A 12667-nucleotide genomic window follows, 5' to 3' on the forward strand; every position below is an offset into this window, starting at 1 on the left:
TCATGTACTGTGTGAAGATTGAAAATTTTTGAGAACATCAAAAGTATGAAACAATTGCTTCGCTTGTCATCGGGGGTTGTGCATGATTTAAATATTTTGTGTGGTGAAGATGGAGCATAGCCAGACTATATGATTTTGTACGGATAGCTTTCTTTGGCCATGTTATTTTGAGAAGACATAATTGCTTAGTTAGTATGCTTGAAGTATTATTATTTCTATGTCAATATGAACTTTTGTCTTGAATCTTATGGATCTGAATATTCATACCACAATTAAGAAGAATCACATTGAAATTATGCCAAGTAGCACTCCGCATCAAAAATTCTGTTTTTTTATCATTTACCTACTCGAGGACGAGCATGAATTAAGCTTGGGGATGTTGATACGTCTCCAACGTATCTATAATTTTTGATTGCTCCATGCTATATTATTTACTATTTTGAATGTTTATGGGCTTTATTATACACTTTTATATCATTTTTGGGACTAACCTATTAACCCAGAGCCTAGTGCCAGTTTCTATTTTTACCCTGTTTTAGGGTTTTGAAGAAAAGGAAAATCAAATGGAGTCCAATTGACCTGAAACTTCACGGAACTCATTTTTGGAAGGAAAGAAGCCCAGAAGACTTGGAGTGCACGTCGGGGGATCTGCGAGGAGGTCACGAGGCAGGGGGCGCGCCCACCCCCCTGGGCGCGCCCTCCACCCTCGTGAGCCCCTCGCGGCCCCCCTGACGTACTTCTTCCGCCTATATATCTCCATATACCCTAAAAACATCCGTGAGCACAATAGATCGGGAGTTCCGCCGCCAGAAGCCTCCGTAGCCACCGAAAGCCAATCTAGACCCGTTCCGGCAGCCTGTCGGAGGGGGCAATCCTTCTCCGGTGGCCATCTTCATCATCCCGGTGCTCTCCATGACGAGGAGGGAGTAGTTCTCCCTCGGGGCTGAGGGTATGTACCAGTAGCTATGTGTTTGATCTCTCTCTCTCTCATGTTCTTGAGGTGATACGATCTTGATGTATTGCGAGCTTTGCTATTATATTTGGATCCTATGATGTTTCTTCCCCCCTCTACTCTCTTGTAATGAATTGAGTTTTCCCCTTGAAGTAATCTTATCGGATTGAGTCTTTAAAGATTTGAGAACACTTGATGTATGTCTTGCCGTGGATATCTGTGGTGACAATGGGATATCACGTGATTCACTTGATGTATGATTTGGTCATCAACTTGCGGGTTCCGCCCATGAACCTATGCATACGGGTTGGCACACGTTTTCGTCGTGATTCTCCGGTAGAAACTTTGGGGCACTCTTTGAGGTCCTTTGTGTTGGTTGAATAGATGAATCTGAGATTGTGTGACGCATATCGTATAATCATACCCACGGATACTTGAGGTGACATTGGAGTATCTAGGTGACATTAGGGTTTTGGTTGATTTGTGTCTTAAGGTGTTATTCTAGTATGAACTCTAGGGCTGTTTGTGACACTTATAGGAATAGCCCAACAGATTGATTGGAAAGAATAACTTTGAGGTGGTTTCGTACCCTACCATAATCTCTTCGTTCGTTCTCCGCTATTAGTGACTTTGGAGTGACTCTTTGTTGCATGTTGAGGGATAGTTATGTGATCCAATTATGATATTATTGTTGAGAGGACTTGCACTAGTGAAAGTATGAACCCTAGGCCTTATTTCCACACATTGCAATACTATTTACGCTCATTTTTATCATTAGTTACCTTCTGTTTTTATAATTTCAGATTACAAATACCTTTATCTACTATCCATATACCACTTGTATCACCATCTCTTCGTCGAACTAGTGCACCTATACAATTTACCATTGTATTGGGTGTGTTGGGGACACAAGAGACTCTTTGTTATTTGGTTGCAGGATTGCTTGAGAGAGACCATCTTCATCCTACACCTCCTATGGATTGATAAACCTTAGGTCATCCACTTGAGGGAAATTTGCTACTGTCCTACAAACCTCTGCATTTGGAGGCCCAACAACGTCTACAAGAAGAAGGTTGTGTAGTAGACATCAAGGCCGATGGTGAGTTCCGTCAACACAACGGCGTGGTGATGGTGATGATGAAGTTACCGACGCAGGGCTTCGCCTAAGCACTACAACAATATGACCGAAGTGGAAAACTGTGGAGGGGGGCACCGCACATGGCTAAGAGATTGTCTGTTGTGTCTTTGGGTGCCCCTCCCCACGTATATAAAGGAGGGGGAGGAGGAGGCCGGCCAAGGAGGAGGCGCGCCATGGGGGGGAGTCCTACTAGGACTCCAAACCTAGTAGGACTTATCCGAAACGACCCGAACCATTCCGGTGTCCGAATGTAACCTTCTAATATATGAATCTTTATGTCTCGACCATTTTGAGACTCCTCGTCATGTCCGTGATCTCATTCGTGACTCCGAGCAACCTTCGGTACATCAAATCACATAACTCATAATACATATCATCATCGAACGTTAAGCATGCGAACCCTACGGGTTTGAGAACTATGTAGACATGAACGAGACACATCTCTGGTCAATAACCAATAGCGGAACCTGGATGCTCATATTGGTTCCTACATTATACTAAGATCTTTATCAGTCAAACCGCACAACAACATACGTTGTTCCCTTTGTCATCGGTATGTTACTTGCCCGAGATTCGATCGTCGGTATCATCATACCTAGTTCAGTCTCGTTACCGGCAAGTCTCTTTACTCGTTCCATAATGCATCATCCCGTGACTAACTCATTAGTCACATTGCTTGCAAGGCTCTTAGTGATGTGCATTACCGAGAGTGCTCGAAGATACCTCTCCGATACACGGAGTGACAAATCCTAATCTCGATCTATGCCAACTCAACAAACACCATCAAAGACATGTGTGGAGCATCTTTATAATCACCCAGTTATGTTGTGATGTTTGATATCACACAAGGTGTTCCTCCGGTATTCGGGAGTTGCATAATCTCATAGTCATAGGAACATGTATAAGTCATGAAGAAAGCAATAGCAGAAAAACTAAACGATCATTATGCTAAGCTAACGGATGGGTCTTGTCCATCACATCATTCTCTAATGATGTGATCCCGTTCATCAAATGACAACACATGTCTATGGCTAGGAAACTTAACCATCTTTGATTAACGAGCTAGTCAAGTAGAGACACACTAGGGACACTCTGTTTGTCTATGTATTCACGCATGTACTAAGTTTCCGGTTAATACAATTCTAGCATGAATAATAAACATTTATCATGATATAAGGAAATATAAATAACAACTTTATTATTGCCTCCAGGGCATATTTCCTTCAGCAACGACACCATAAATTCTTCTAGCTACTTCTTGAGATTGCGTTGGTTTTTCCCTTGAAGAGGAAAGGGTGATGCAGCAAAGTAGAGATAAGTATTTCCCTCAGTTTGAGAACCAAGGTATCAATCTAGTAGGAGAAGAACGCACAAATCACCAATACCTGCACAAACAATCAAACACTTGCACCCAATGCGATAAAGGGGTTGTCAATCCCTTCAAGCTCACTTGCAAAGGTAAGATCTGATAGAGATAGATAAATAAAACTAAACAAAAGATAAAATATTTTTGGTTTTTTGTTGTATAGATTTGAAAGTAAAGATTGCAAAATAGTAGATCAGAAATTAATATGATGGAAAATAGACCCAGGGGCCATATGTTTCACTAGAGGCTTCTCTCTTGAAGGCAAATAATACGATGGGTGAACAAATTACTGTCGAACAATTAATAGAAAAGCGCAAAGTTATGACGATATCCAAGGCAATAATTATGTAATATAGGCATCATGTCCGTGTCAAGTAGACCGACTCCTGCCTGCATCTACTACTATTACTCCATACATCGACCGACTCCTGCCTGCATCTAGAGTATTGAGTTCATGAAGAACAGAGTAACACTTTAAGTAAGATGACATGATGTAGAGTAATAAACTCAAGCAATATATATGATGTAAACCCCATCTTTTTATCCTCGATGGCAACAATACAATACGTGCCTCGCTACCCCTACTGTCACTGGGTGAGGACACTACAAGGTTGAACCCAAAGCTAAGCACTTCTCCCATTGCAAGGAAAACCAATCTAGTTGGCCAAACCAAACCGATAGTTCGAATAGAATTGCAAAGATATCAAATCATGCATATAAGAATTCAAAGAAGATTCAAATAATATTCATAGATAATCTGATCATAAATCCACAATTCATCGGATCTCGACAAGCACACCGCAAAAGAAGATTACATCAGATAGATCTCCAAGAACATCGAGGAGAACATGATCTTGAGAATCAAAGAGTGAGAAGAAGCCATCTAGATACTAGCTATGGACCTGTAGGTCCGAGGTAAACTACTCACGCTTCATCATAAGGGCAATAGAGTTGATGTAGATGCCCTCCGTGATCGAATCCCCCTCCGGCAGGATGCCGGAAAAGGCCCCAAGATGGGATCTCATGGGAATAGAAGGCTGAGGCGGTGGAAAAGTGTTTTTGTGGATGCTTCTGGAGGTTCAGGAATATATGTGAATATATAGGAGGAAGAGCTAGGTCAGTGGAGTCATGAGGGGCCCACAAGGTAGGGGGCGCCCTACCCCCTGGGCGCGCCCTCCACCCTTGTGGCCGCCTCATGGCTCTTCTGACTTGATCTCCAAGTCTCTTGGGTGTCTTCTGGTCCACGAAAAATCATCGCGAAGGTTTTATTCCGTTTGGACTCTGTTTGGTATTCCTTTTCCGCGAAGCTAAAAACATGGAAAAAACAGAAACTGCCACTTGGCTCTAGGTTAATAGGTTAGTCCCAAAAATTATATAAAATAACATATTAATGCATATAAAACATCCAAAACAGATAATATATTAACATGGAATAATCAAAAATTATACATACGTTGGAGACGTATGAGGTGGCCGGATCAGATGTCACAGCCGCAGTCCTTGAAGAATTGAGAACCGGCGTCGTCCAGCCATAAAGATGGCAGCTCATATGGGTCTGGAATCATGTTGCATCGGAGCAGCCCCCGAGCCCGCCATCTTGTAGTTGATAGATTGACTCCGTCTCGCCGATGGAGGACTAATCACTTGAGTAGGGTTTCCGCAAGTTCCACCCCTTGCGTGAAGCCAACGAAGACACGCTTCTGGCCGGCTTGGATCCGGGCAGGTCGCGCGCGCTGGGCCGACTCGACGAGGTTGGTGCAGGTTTCCGACTCAGGTTCAGACCCGCCGATCTTGTCGATGAAGACGTGAATTCCGTCGAAGGGGACCCGACACCCGTATTCGATTGAGTTGGCCTCGGGACCCCAGCCAGCATCGTCGATGTAGAGCTTGTCGCGGTGACTCTTGGTCATCCTGCCAACGGCGTATCCCTCGATCCCTAGGAAATCGCCCTTCAAGAACTCGAAATCACCGTGCGCTGGCCCCACGGTGGGCGCCAACTGTCGTGGTTTTGTCACGACAGATGTCCTAGTGAAAGGACTTAAGCGTGAAGCCATCACAACGATGATTAGCTTGTCGGGGTTGAGCGGGACGAGAGACACGAGTTTACCCAGGTTCGGCCCCTCACGGTGGAGGTAAAAGCCTACTCCTGCTCTTGTTGCTTATTGCTTGAATATCGATTACAAGGGAGCGGATTCGCTTGACCTAGATCTCGATTGATTGTAACCTATCTATTCTATGTTGGGGACTCGCCTTTATATACCGATCGAGGCCACCGGCTTACAAGAGTCCTGGTCGGGTTACGATACGTGACGGAACCTTACTCTAAGTCGCCTTGCTTTACAAGGTAAATTATTACATGGCGGGTTACACTCTTGGGCTGCCTTTTGACCTTGGGTTCTAAGCCAACCCATCTTGTGGGCCGCCCTTCTTATACGGCGCCTTGTTCATCTTGGCCCATCAGAAACCCAGCTCTTTAAGTCGCCAATGATCGTGGGGTTATATCCCCAACACTAGGGAAAAATAGAAGTTGATATGAACGCGACAAAACTTGATAACAAGTTTTTGGCCATGACATAATCATTATCTTAGTGCGAGACATGTCTAATTAGTAAATATACGCGAACACTATACAGAAAAGATGGTGCAAAAAGAATGACGTCTCGTGTTAAACTGGAGTAATTAGAAAGCTAGCAACCGTTTTGCATCTTTCTGGCGATATCACGTTGGTTTAAAAAATGATGCAAAACCAACATGATATCACCATAAAAATGGTTCTCCAATACTTTAGATGGACCTCAAACTTTCCTTTTCCCTTTGCCCCTTACAGAAGAAAACCTACTGAGAACCCTAATAATGTTTCTATTTCTGATGCTAAAACTCAGGAGCGTGAAGAGCATGAACCTAGTCAGGATAATGATAATAACGATGATGATAATGATGCTACACCTAATGATAATAATGAACCTGAAAAGGAGGTAGAGGTAGAACCTGAAGTAGAACTTGATGACCCACCTCCAAGGAATAAAAGATATGATAAAAGAGATTATGTTGCTAGGAAACATGGTAGAGAAATGGAACCATGAGTACAAAAGCCTATGCCTTTTCCTAATAGGACATTGAAATCTAAAGATGAAGACATTTAACCAATTTGTTGAATTACTTAGACCTCTTTGCCTTCATGTTCCTTTGATCAGTGATATTAAAATGCCTCCTTATTACAAGTACATGAAAGATATTGTTACTAAAAAAAGGAAAATACCTGAAGCTCAAACAATGCAAACATGGGGGATATTGTTACTAACAATGCAAACAAACCATGAGCCACAAATAAGAACATGACCGATAAAGGGGGATCAAGTTCGCAATCCATGAGTACAAAAGCCTATGTCTTTTCTGTGCATTTTGTCCTCACTCGTGCGTGCCTGAGAGCAACTTCCCGGTTGGTCATCCATTCTTAAATCGCTCCAAGCCAAACAAGCTTAATTTTAGAGTTCTTTTCGAATGGGCTCCAAAAAAAGAAGAAATTCCTTATTGATATGAGTAGCCTATGATTCCTATTAAGCTAGACTCTCACACCACATGCTGGTTCGTTCAAATCCAAGCAGACTACATTAAATTTCAGGAAGTATCACAACAAGGTAACACAAGTCATTATCCAGCTTACCCACCTGTGAGCAAAGCCCAACTTTCACATCGCTCGCTCCAAGAACACCAAATCCACATGAGCATTGGCCTCGAACAGATCCAACTTATAAGCACAATAACTATTGTGCATAGGGTTTTCGCATGCTGAATATAATGCAAAGATTCAAAAGACAATAAGGATAAGGCGGCAAGGACGGATGCACTCCGAAACACATGGGTTGACCAATGCTAGGGAGAAATAGAAGTAGATATGAATATGACAAAACTTGATAACAATTCAAGCAAGCACTATATATCTTTTGGCCATGACATAATCAACATCTCAGTGCCAAACATATATAATTAGGAAATATATGCGGACATGACACTGCAAAAAGAACGGCGCGGAAAGAACGGCGCTTCTCTAGCGTCATTCGTCAAACTCTAGCCACGGTTTCCCCTCAAAAAAAAAAAAAAAACTCTAGCCACGGTTCTCCAATGCTTGAGATGGACCTCAGACTTTACTTTTCCCTTTGCCCCTTATTGAATCGACCTCAGGTCGGTCTAACGTGCGAAGAAAGGGCAAAAAAGGGTTAGGCTGGCGTAGAAAAGGTCCAAACTATACTAGCCAGGGAAAGAAGCGATGCTCTAGGCCTAGGGGTTCGGGTCAAGACACAAGACCAGATCCACGGAATCCGACCAAAATAATGCAGTTCCATCGATATAAAGGAGAGAGAGAGAGGGGAGAAATGAAAAGCGAAAAGGGGAGGAGAAAAAGTTGTATAAAAACGCCGCAGCCTCGCCGTCGCTTCTTCCCTGCCAAATTCCAATTCCAACCCGAGAGGGCTCCTGCCCCCGTTTGATCCCTCCCCTCCCTCCCCCCTCCTCCCATCCCAGCGCCGCCGCCGCCTCGACCCCCTCCTTCCTCCGCGCTGACCGCCCCGTCGCACCAGCCGCCGCCGCGGCGACATTCATTACCGCGTTCCTTCGTTTCTCGGCCTCCAGCTCGGGGCGGCGCCGGGATCGCGGGATCTCGTCGGGGAAGCCAGGTTTGTGCCCGGCGTATCTGGTTTTCGGTCCTGCACGGCTCGATTTAGGGTTTCCTTGATTGTTCCTGGAATGGTCGCGACGGTGGTTGGTGCCTGGTTCTTAGGAAGACGGCACCCCCTATGGCTGCGTTTTGTTGGATCTAGCCTTGGAATGGTAATGGCGCGTGATTAGTGTAGCTTGGTCGCGTAGCCTGTCGTCCTCGTTGCGGAAAGCTCGATTCCTGAAATGTGTGAGAGCAAATGAAAGGTTCGCTTCTTCTTTTGGCGGTGGATGTTGGGATGAATTCATCCACCTGGGTCTTATTCTCTGAGTAAATCAATCTACTGTTTAAAATATTTTTCCTGATCATTTGTCTATGCTCACTTTTATGAACAGGACGCGCCAGGCTCGTAGCATCTGCTCCCGATCACGGCTTATTTTATGGTGAGTTCATCACTAGCTTTTTGTGCGCTCCTTTTTCTCTGTTCTTTTGATGTTGTAAGTTAGGTAGCATGTCAAGGAAGATTAGGCGGAGATTATATTAGGTATCATGCCTAACAGAGTCCAAATTTTGGTTTGATGTGATAAACAGGGTGAAGAGGCTCCTGAGTTTCGCGTTGACCGCATCACCTTGGGGTCCAAGGATTGCCAACAGAATGCCATAGTTGTTGGCGATAAGACAGTGAGTCCCTTGAATAAGTCAACTCATATACATATGCTTTCAATTTGATTTTAGATATGTTTGACTGCCACTATTTCTTGTTCATAGTTATTGAAGTCACCACCTCTATTATGTTGCTTGCAAATTAACAAGATTTGAGCTTAGAAAGCTGGCAACAGTTTTGCATCTTTGTGGCGAGATCATGTTGGTTTTGGTAGAGATGTTGCAAGAATGTGTTGCGCTAGAATTGGAACAGCAAGCAAGATATGCCATCCTTTTTATTTTGAGATCAAAAGGAGAGCTGAGCTGTTTGTTTCATTAATAATTATAAAGTTACTGTAGGTATAATGTATGGTACCGAATGACCTTCCTGTACTTATCTGGCTCACTGGCTGCACCAACTTACACCTACTGTTTCCCATATCTTCAGTAAAATAATCTTTTCCCATGTAGCTGCAATGTTTATCATACCAAGGAGCACCCTAAAGTATAAAGCTAGATTGTAACAACACTTTTTTTTTTGCAGTATGTAATTGGCAGAACAGATGATGACTCAAAGTCAACCTTTGGCATTAAAATTCTGGACAAACTAACTCAGACTTGGTATAGTACTTCTCATTTTTGTTCTTGCCATTTTTATAATTTTCTTGGTTCTTAGTGGATGGTCATTCAACTATTTCTTTTGTGGCAGGATTGTGCCGACAGTACTTGGAGCACAGCCTCCATCCAAGTCGCACTCAGCAATTCTTGTAAATGAGGAGAAGATATTGGTTGTTGAGAAGGGCATTTCCTTGAATGATTCCATCTGGTTCCTTGAGGTAACATTACCTAGATTGACAAAGAGCTATCCTTCTTGGTCCGTCTAGTGTTCTTACTTTACAAAAATACAGAGGAAGGATTTGTTCACCTTTTTAATGGTGGGCCTGGTGAGCTTCAAGTAAACTTGATAATCTTTGGTTGCCTACACAAACTCAGAGTTACAAACTGAAAAAGTGGTCTTTTTGGTTTGTGCTATCTCACGATGCAGTGTTGTTTGTTTTGTAATGATGTACTTCGTCTTACTGGCAAGCCAGAACTGTATTAGTGGCATGATGGTAACTGGTATCGTGTCTTAGCTCATCTATTGTTCAGTAAATGTAGATCTCTCTTTCTGTGTGTGTGGGGGTGTGGGTGTGTGTGTGTGTGTGTGTGTGTGTGTAGCACAGGGTATAGTAGACACTGTATATTTTTGCGTGACAATATTTCATGATTATTAATTTTCATTTTTACTAATTGACCTGTCTGAGCTCACCCTCTTTTTCTTTACATCTCAGATAGATACCCCCTTTGTTAAACAACAGCGGAAAATCAAGGGTTCAGAAGTTGTTTCCTGGAGCAAGGGAGTACTTGGCGTTGCCCAAAAACCAGTTGTGATTAGTGGGCCATCTGGTGTTGGTAAAGGGACGCTGATAGCAAAATTGATGAAAGAGTACCCATTGAAATTTGGGTTCTCTGTTAGCCACACTACAAGGTCTCCAAGGGTGAAGGAAATAGATGGTGTCCACTACCATTTTGCTGGAAGAAGCAAGATGGAACAAGACATAAGTGAGGGGGAATTCCTTGAATTTGCTCATGTTCATGGAAATCTCTATGGGACGAGTATTGAAGCAGTTGAATCTGTTACTGACGAGGGGAAGGTAAAATCACTTCCACTTCTATACTAGTTTCTGAAAGGTGAGTTATTCATCTTTCCATTGCTTTTCATTGAAGAGGTGCATTCTCGACATTGATGTCCAAGGAGCACGATCTGTGAGGGCTTCTTCTCTTGAAGCAAAATTCATCTTTGTATGCCCTCCGTCATTCGAGGAACTAGAGAAGCGCCTTCGGGCACGGTATATTTGTAGATTATAGTATTTATGCATTGATAGCCTTAAGCTTTCTTTGTTTGATAATTCAGTTACAACATTATAAGGTGAAGATATGCTTCATTGACACTCTGGTCAATTGGTTATACAGGGGCACAGAAACAGAGGAACAAATCCAAAAGCGTCTAAGGAATGCTCGTGCTGAGCTTGACCAGTCCAATTCACCAGGTCTTTTTGATCATCTTTTGGTGAATGATAACCTTGAATCATGCTATGAGAATTTGAAGGTAGTTACACAGCTCACTGGTTACATAAGCTTTCCTTGCCTGGTTTTTTGAATGCAAGGCACTGTCATCGCGCCCTTTTCTTTGTATTAAATTATTATTGCAACCTGCAGAAGTTGCTTTCACTGGATGATGACCACAAAGATTCAGATGGTTGTTGTAAGTTACATGAAACTTCCTATTTCCAATTATTATTAATGCTTCATTGCGTCAAATTTTAATGTTAAATCTGTGCTTCAGTCATCGAGGATGGGAAAGCAACTGCATGTTATTCTATCCTGTCCAAAACAGAGTCAGAAGTTTTTTTGCAATCTGAAACTGGCGAAGTAGTAAAAGGAGCTGCAAGCTTGTAAGTCACCTTGCCCCTTCTATGTATTGCGTTGGTGTTAACTAATGATATGATTCTTACTCGTGCATGTTCGAATTTTTGAACAGGCTGGCGGTCGACTTATCCTCTCTCACAGGTGGTGCTCCTGGACGAACAAGAGGTCTTAAGATACACTCAATTAACTCAATTGACAATGGTCTGAAGGGCATTAGATAACCCAAAACATTCTTACAAACGATGTCGCAGAAGTGTTAACTGATGGATTTTGGATCAATTAGTGAGATATAACAGCTTCAGAAACATATTAGTTAGAGAAAGGAAAACATAAGAGGGATTTATTTCCATTTATCATTTGTTTGCCGGAGAGGCGCTTTGTTTGTTCTTTGTACCAGAAAGAGGTGAAGTCATGCCAGAGGGATTGTACCTCTTATTGTTGAGGGTTTGTGTACCTTATATTTGTTCAGTGGAACATATGTCGAGGGCCTATCTGAACCATGTTTTGTTTGTCTGCGAGAATGAAGAAATCAGGTGATGTTATAATGTTAGTCCAATTGCTGCAAATGCATTCCTGTTTCTTTAAATCCTAATATTCAGAACCTGTCTTGGTTATCATGAGGAGTTTCAGAACTTGCCTTTGTGGAAATTGTGACCCTGTTCTACACATGTACTCCCTCCGTTTTTATTTATTTCACATATGAACTTTGACCTAGGTCAAACTTGGTAAACTTAGATCAAGTTTTCTTACAATCTAAACTTTCACAAAAAATATCTATGGTATGAAAATACTGTGACCCTGTTCTACACATCTACTCCCTCCGTTTTTATTTATTTCACATATGAACTTTGACCTAACTTTGTAAACTTAGATCAAGTTTTCTTACAATCTAAACTTTCACAAAAAATATATATGGTATGAAAATATATTGAATGATGATTTTATTGGTATCGATTTGGCATTGTGGATGTTAACGTTTTTCCCTATAAATTTGGCCAAAGTTTAGAAGTTTGACCCAAGACAAAGCTAATATGCGAAGTTAACACAAACGGAGGGAGTATATTAGTAAATAGCGCATGCTTTTAAAACATAATGATATCATTCTCCAAAATACTCTCTTTGTAAGAAAATATAAGAGCGTTTAGCAGTGATCTAAACGGTTTTATATTTTGTTTTTTCTTTACAGAGGGAGTACAAACACAGCAGATGGAACGATAAATCCATTTGCTTTTGAACCAATCCCCTAAAAGAGCACTTGTACTCTGCAAACAGGTCACAGATATATACAGGCCACACACAAGTCGTCGCAAAAAGCAGAGGCTGCTGTGTCGAGCTAAAATCTGAAGACGTCGCTGCCCACCTCAACTCAACGCACAGGACAGGAGGGAGGAAGAGCATGTACATGGCATGTGGATCCAACGGAGGCCAGGTGCGTGTTCCTGGAAA

At 42.4% G+C, this 12667-nt stretch overlaps 1 protein-coding gene across 2 annotated transcripts; it reads left to right on the forward strand.

The window, feature by feature from the left end:
- The first annotated feature begins 7837 nt into the window (after positions 1–7837).
- On the forward strand, positions 7838–11771 carry LOC123102677 (guanylate kinase 1). Of its 2 annotated transcripts, XM_044524101.1 has the most exons (11): positions 7838–8129; positions 8506–8553; positions 8702–8791; positions 9297–9373; positions 9462–9588; positions 10084–10446; positions 10520–10641; positions 10766–10901; positions 11012–11057; positions 11139–11247; positions 11334–11771. In XM_044524101.1, exons 2-11 carry the CDS (start codon positions 8551–8553, stop codon positions 11440–11442), a joined length of 1182 nt encoding a protein of 393 aa, XP_044380036.1. In that variant the 5' UTR covers positions 7838–8129; positions 8506–8550; the 3' UTR covers positions 11443–11771. The 2 variants fall into 2 exon arrangements, with proteins under 2 accessions (XP_044380036.1, XP_044380037.1); XM_044524102.1 differs by lacking the exons at positions 7838–8129; positions 8506–8553 and adding an exon at positions 8185–8283.
- Positions 11772–12667: the final 896 nt, after the last annotated feature.

The sequence above is a fragment of the Triticum aestivum genome, chromosome 5A, assembly GCF_018294505.1.
Source record: "Triticum aestivum cultivar Chinese Spring chromosome 5A, IWGSC CS RefSeq v2.1, whole genome shotgun sequence".
Taxonomy (NCBI): Eukaryota; Viridiplantae; Streptophyta; class Magnoliopsida; order Poales; family Poaceae; genus Triticum; species Triticum aestivum.

What these genes read in the sequence shown, in the direction of transcription:
- LOC123102677 (XM_044524102.1), top strand. Translation starts at nt 8,200, where the DNA reads ATGGTCGCGACGGTGGTTGGTGCCTGGTTCTTAGGAAGACGGCACCCC. An exon ending in ATTCCATCTGGTTCCTTGAG is followed by an intron (nt 9,589 to 10,083) that starts GTAACATTACCT and finishes TTTACATCTCAG; the next exon opens with ATAGATACCCCCTTTGTTAA. An exon ending in CTGTTACTGACGAGGGGAAG is followed by an intron (nt 10,447 to 10,519) that starts GTAAAATCACTT and finishes TTTTCATTGAAG; the next exon opens with AGGTGCATTCTCGACATTGA.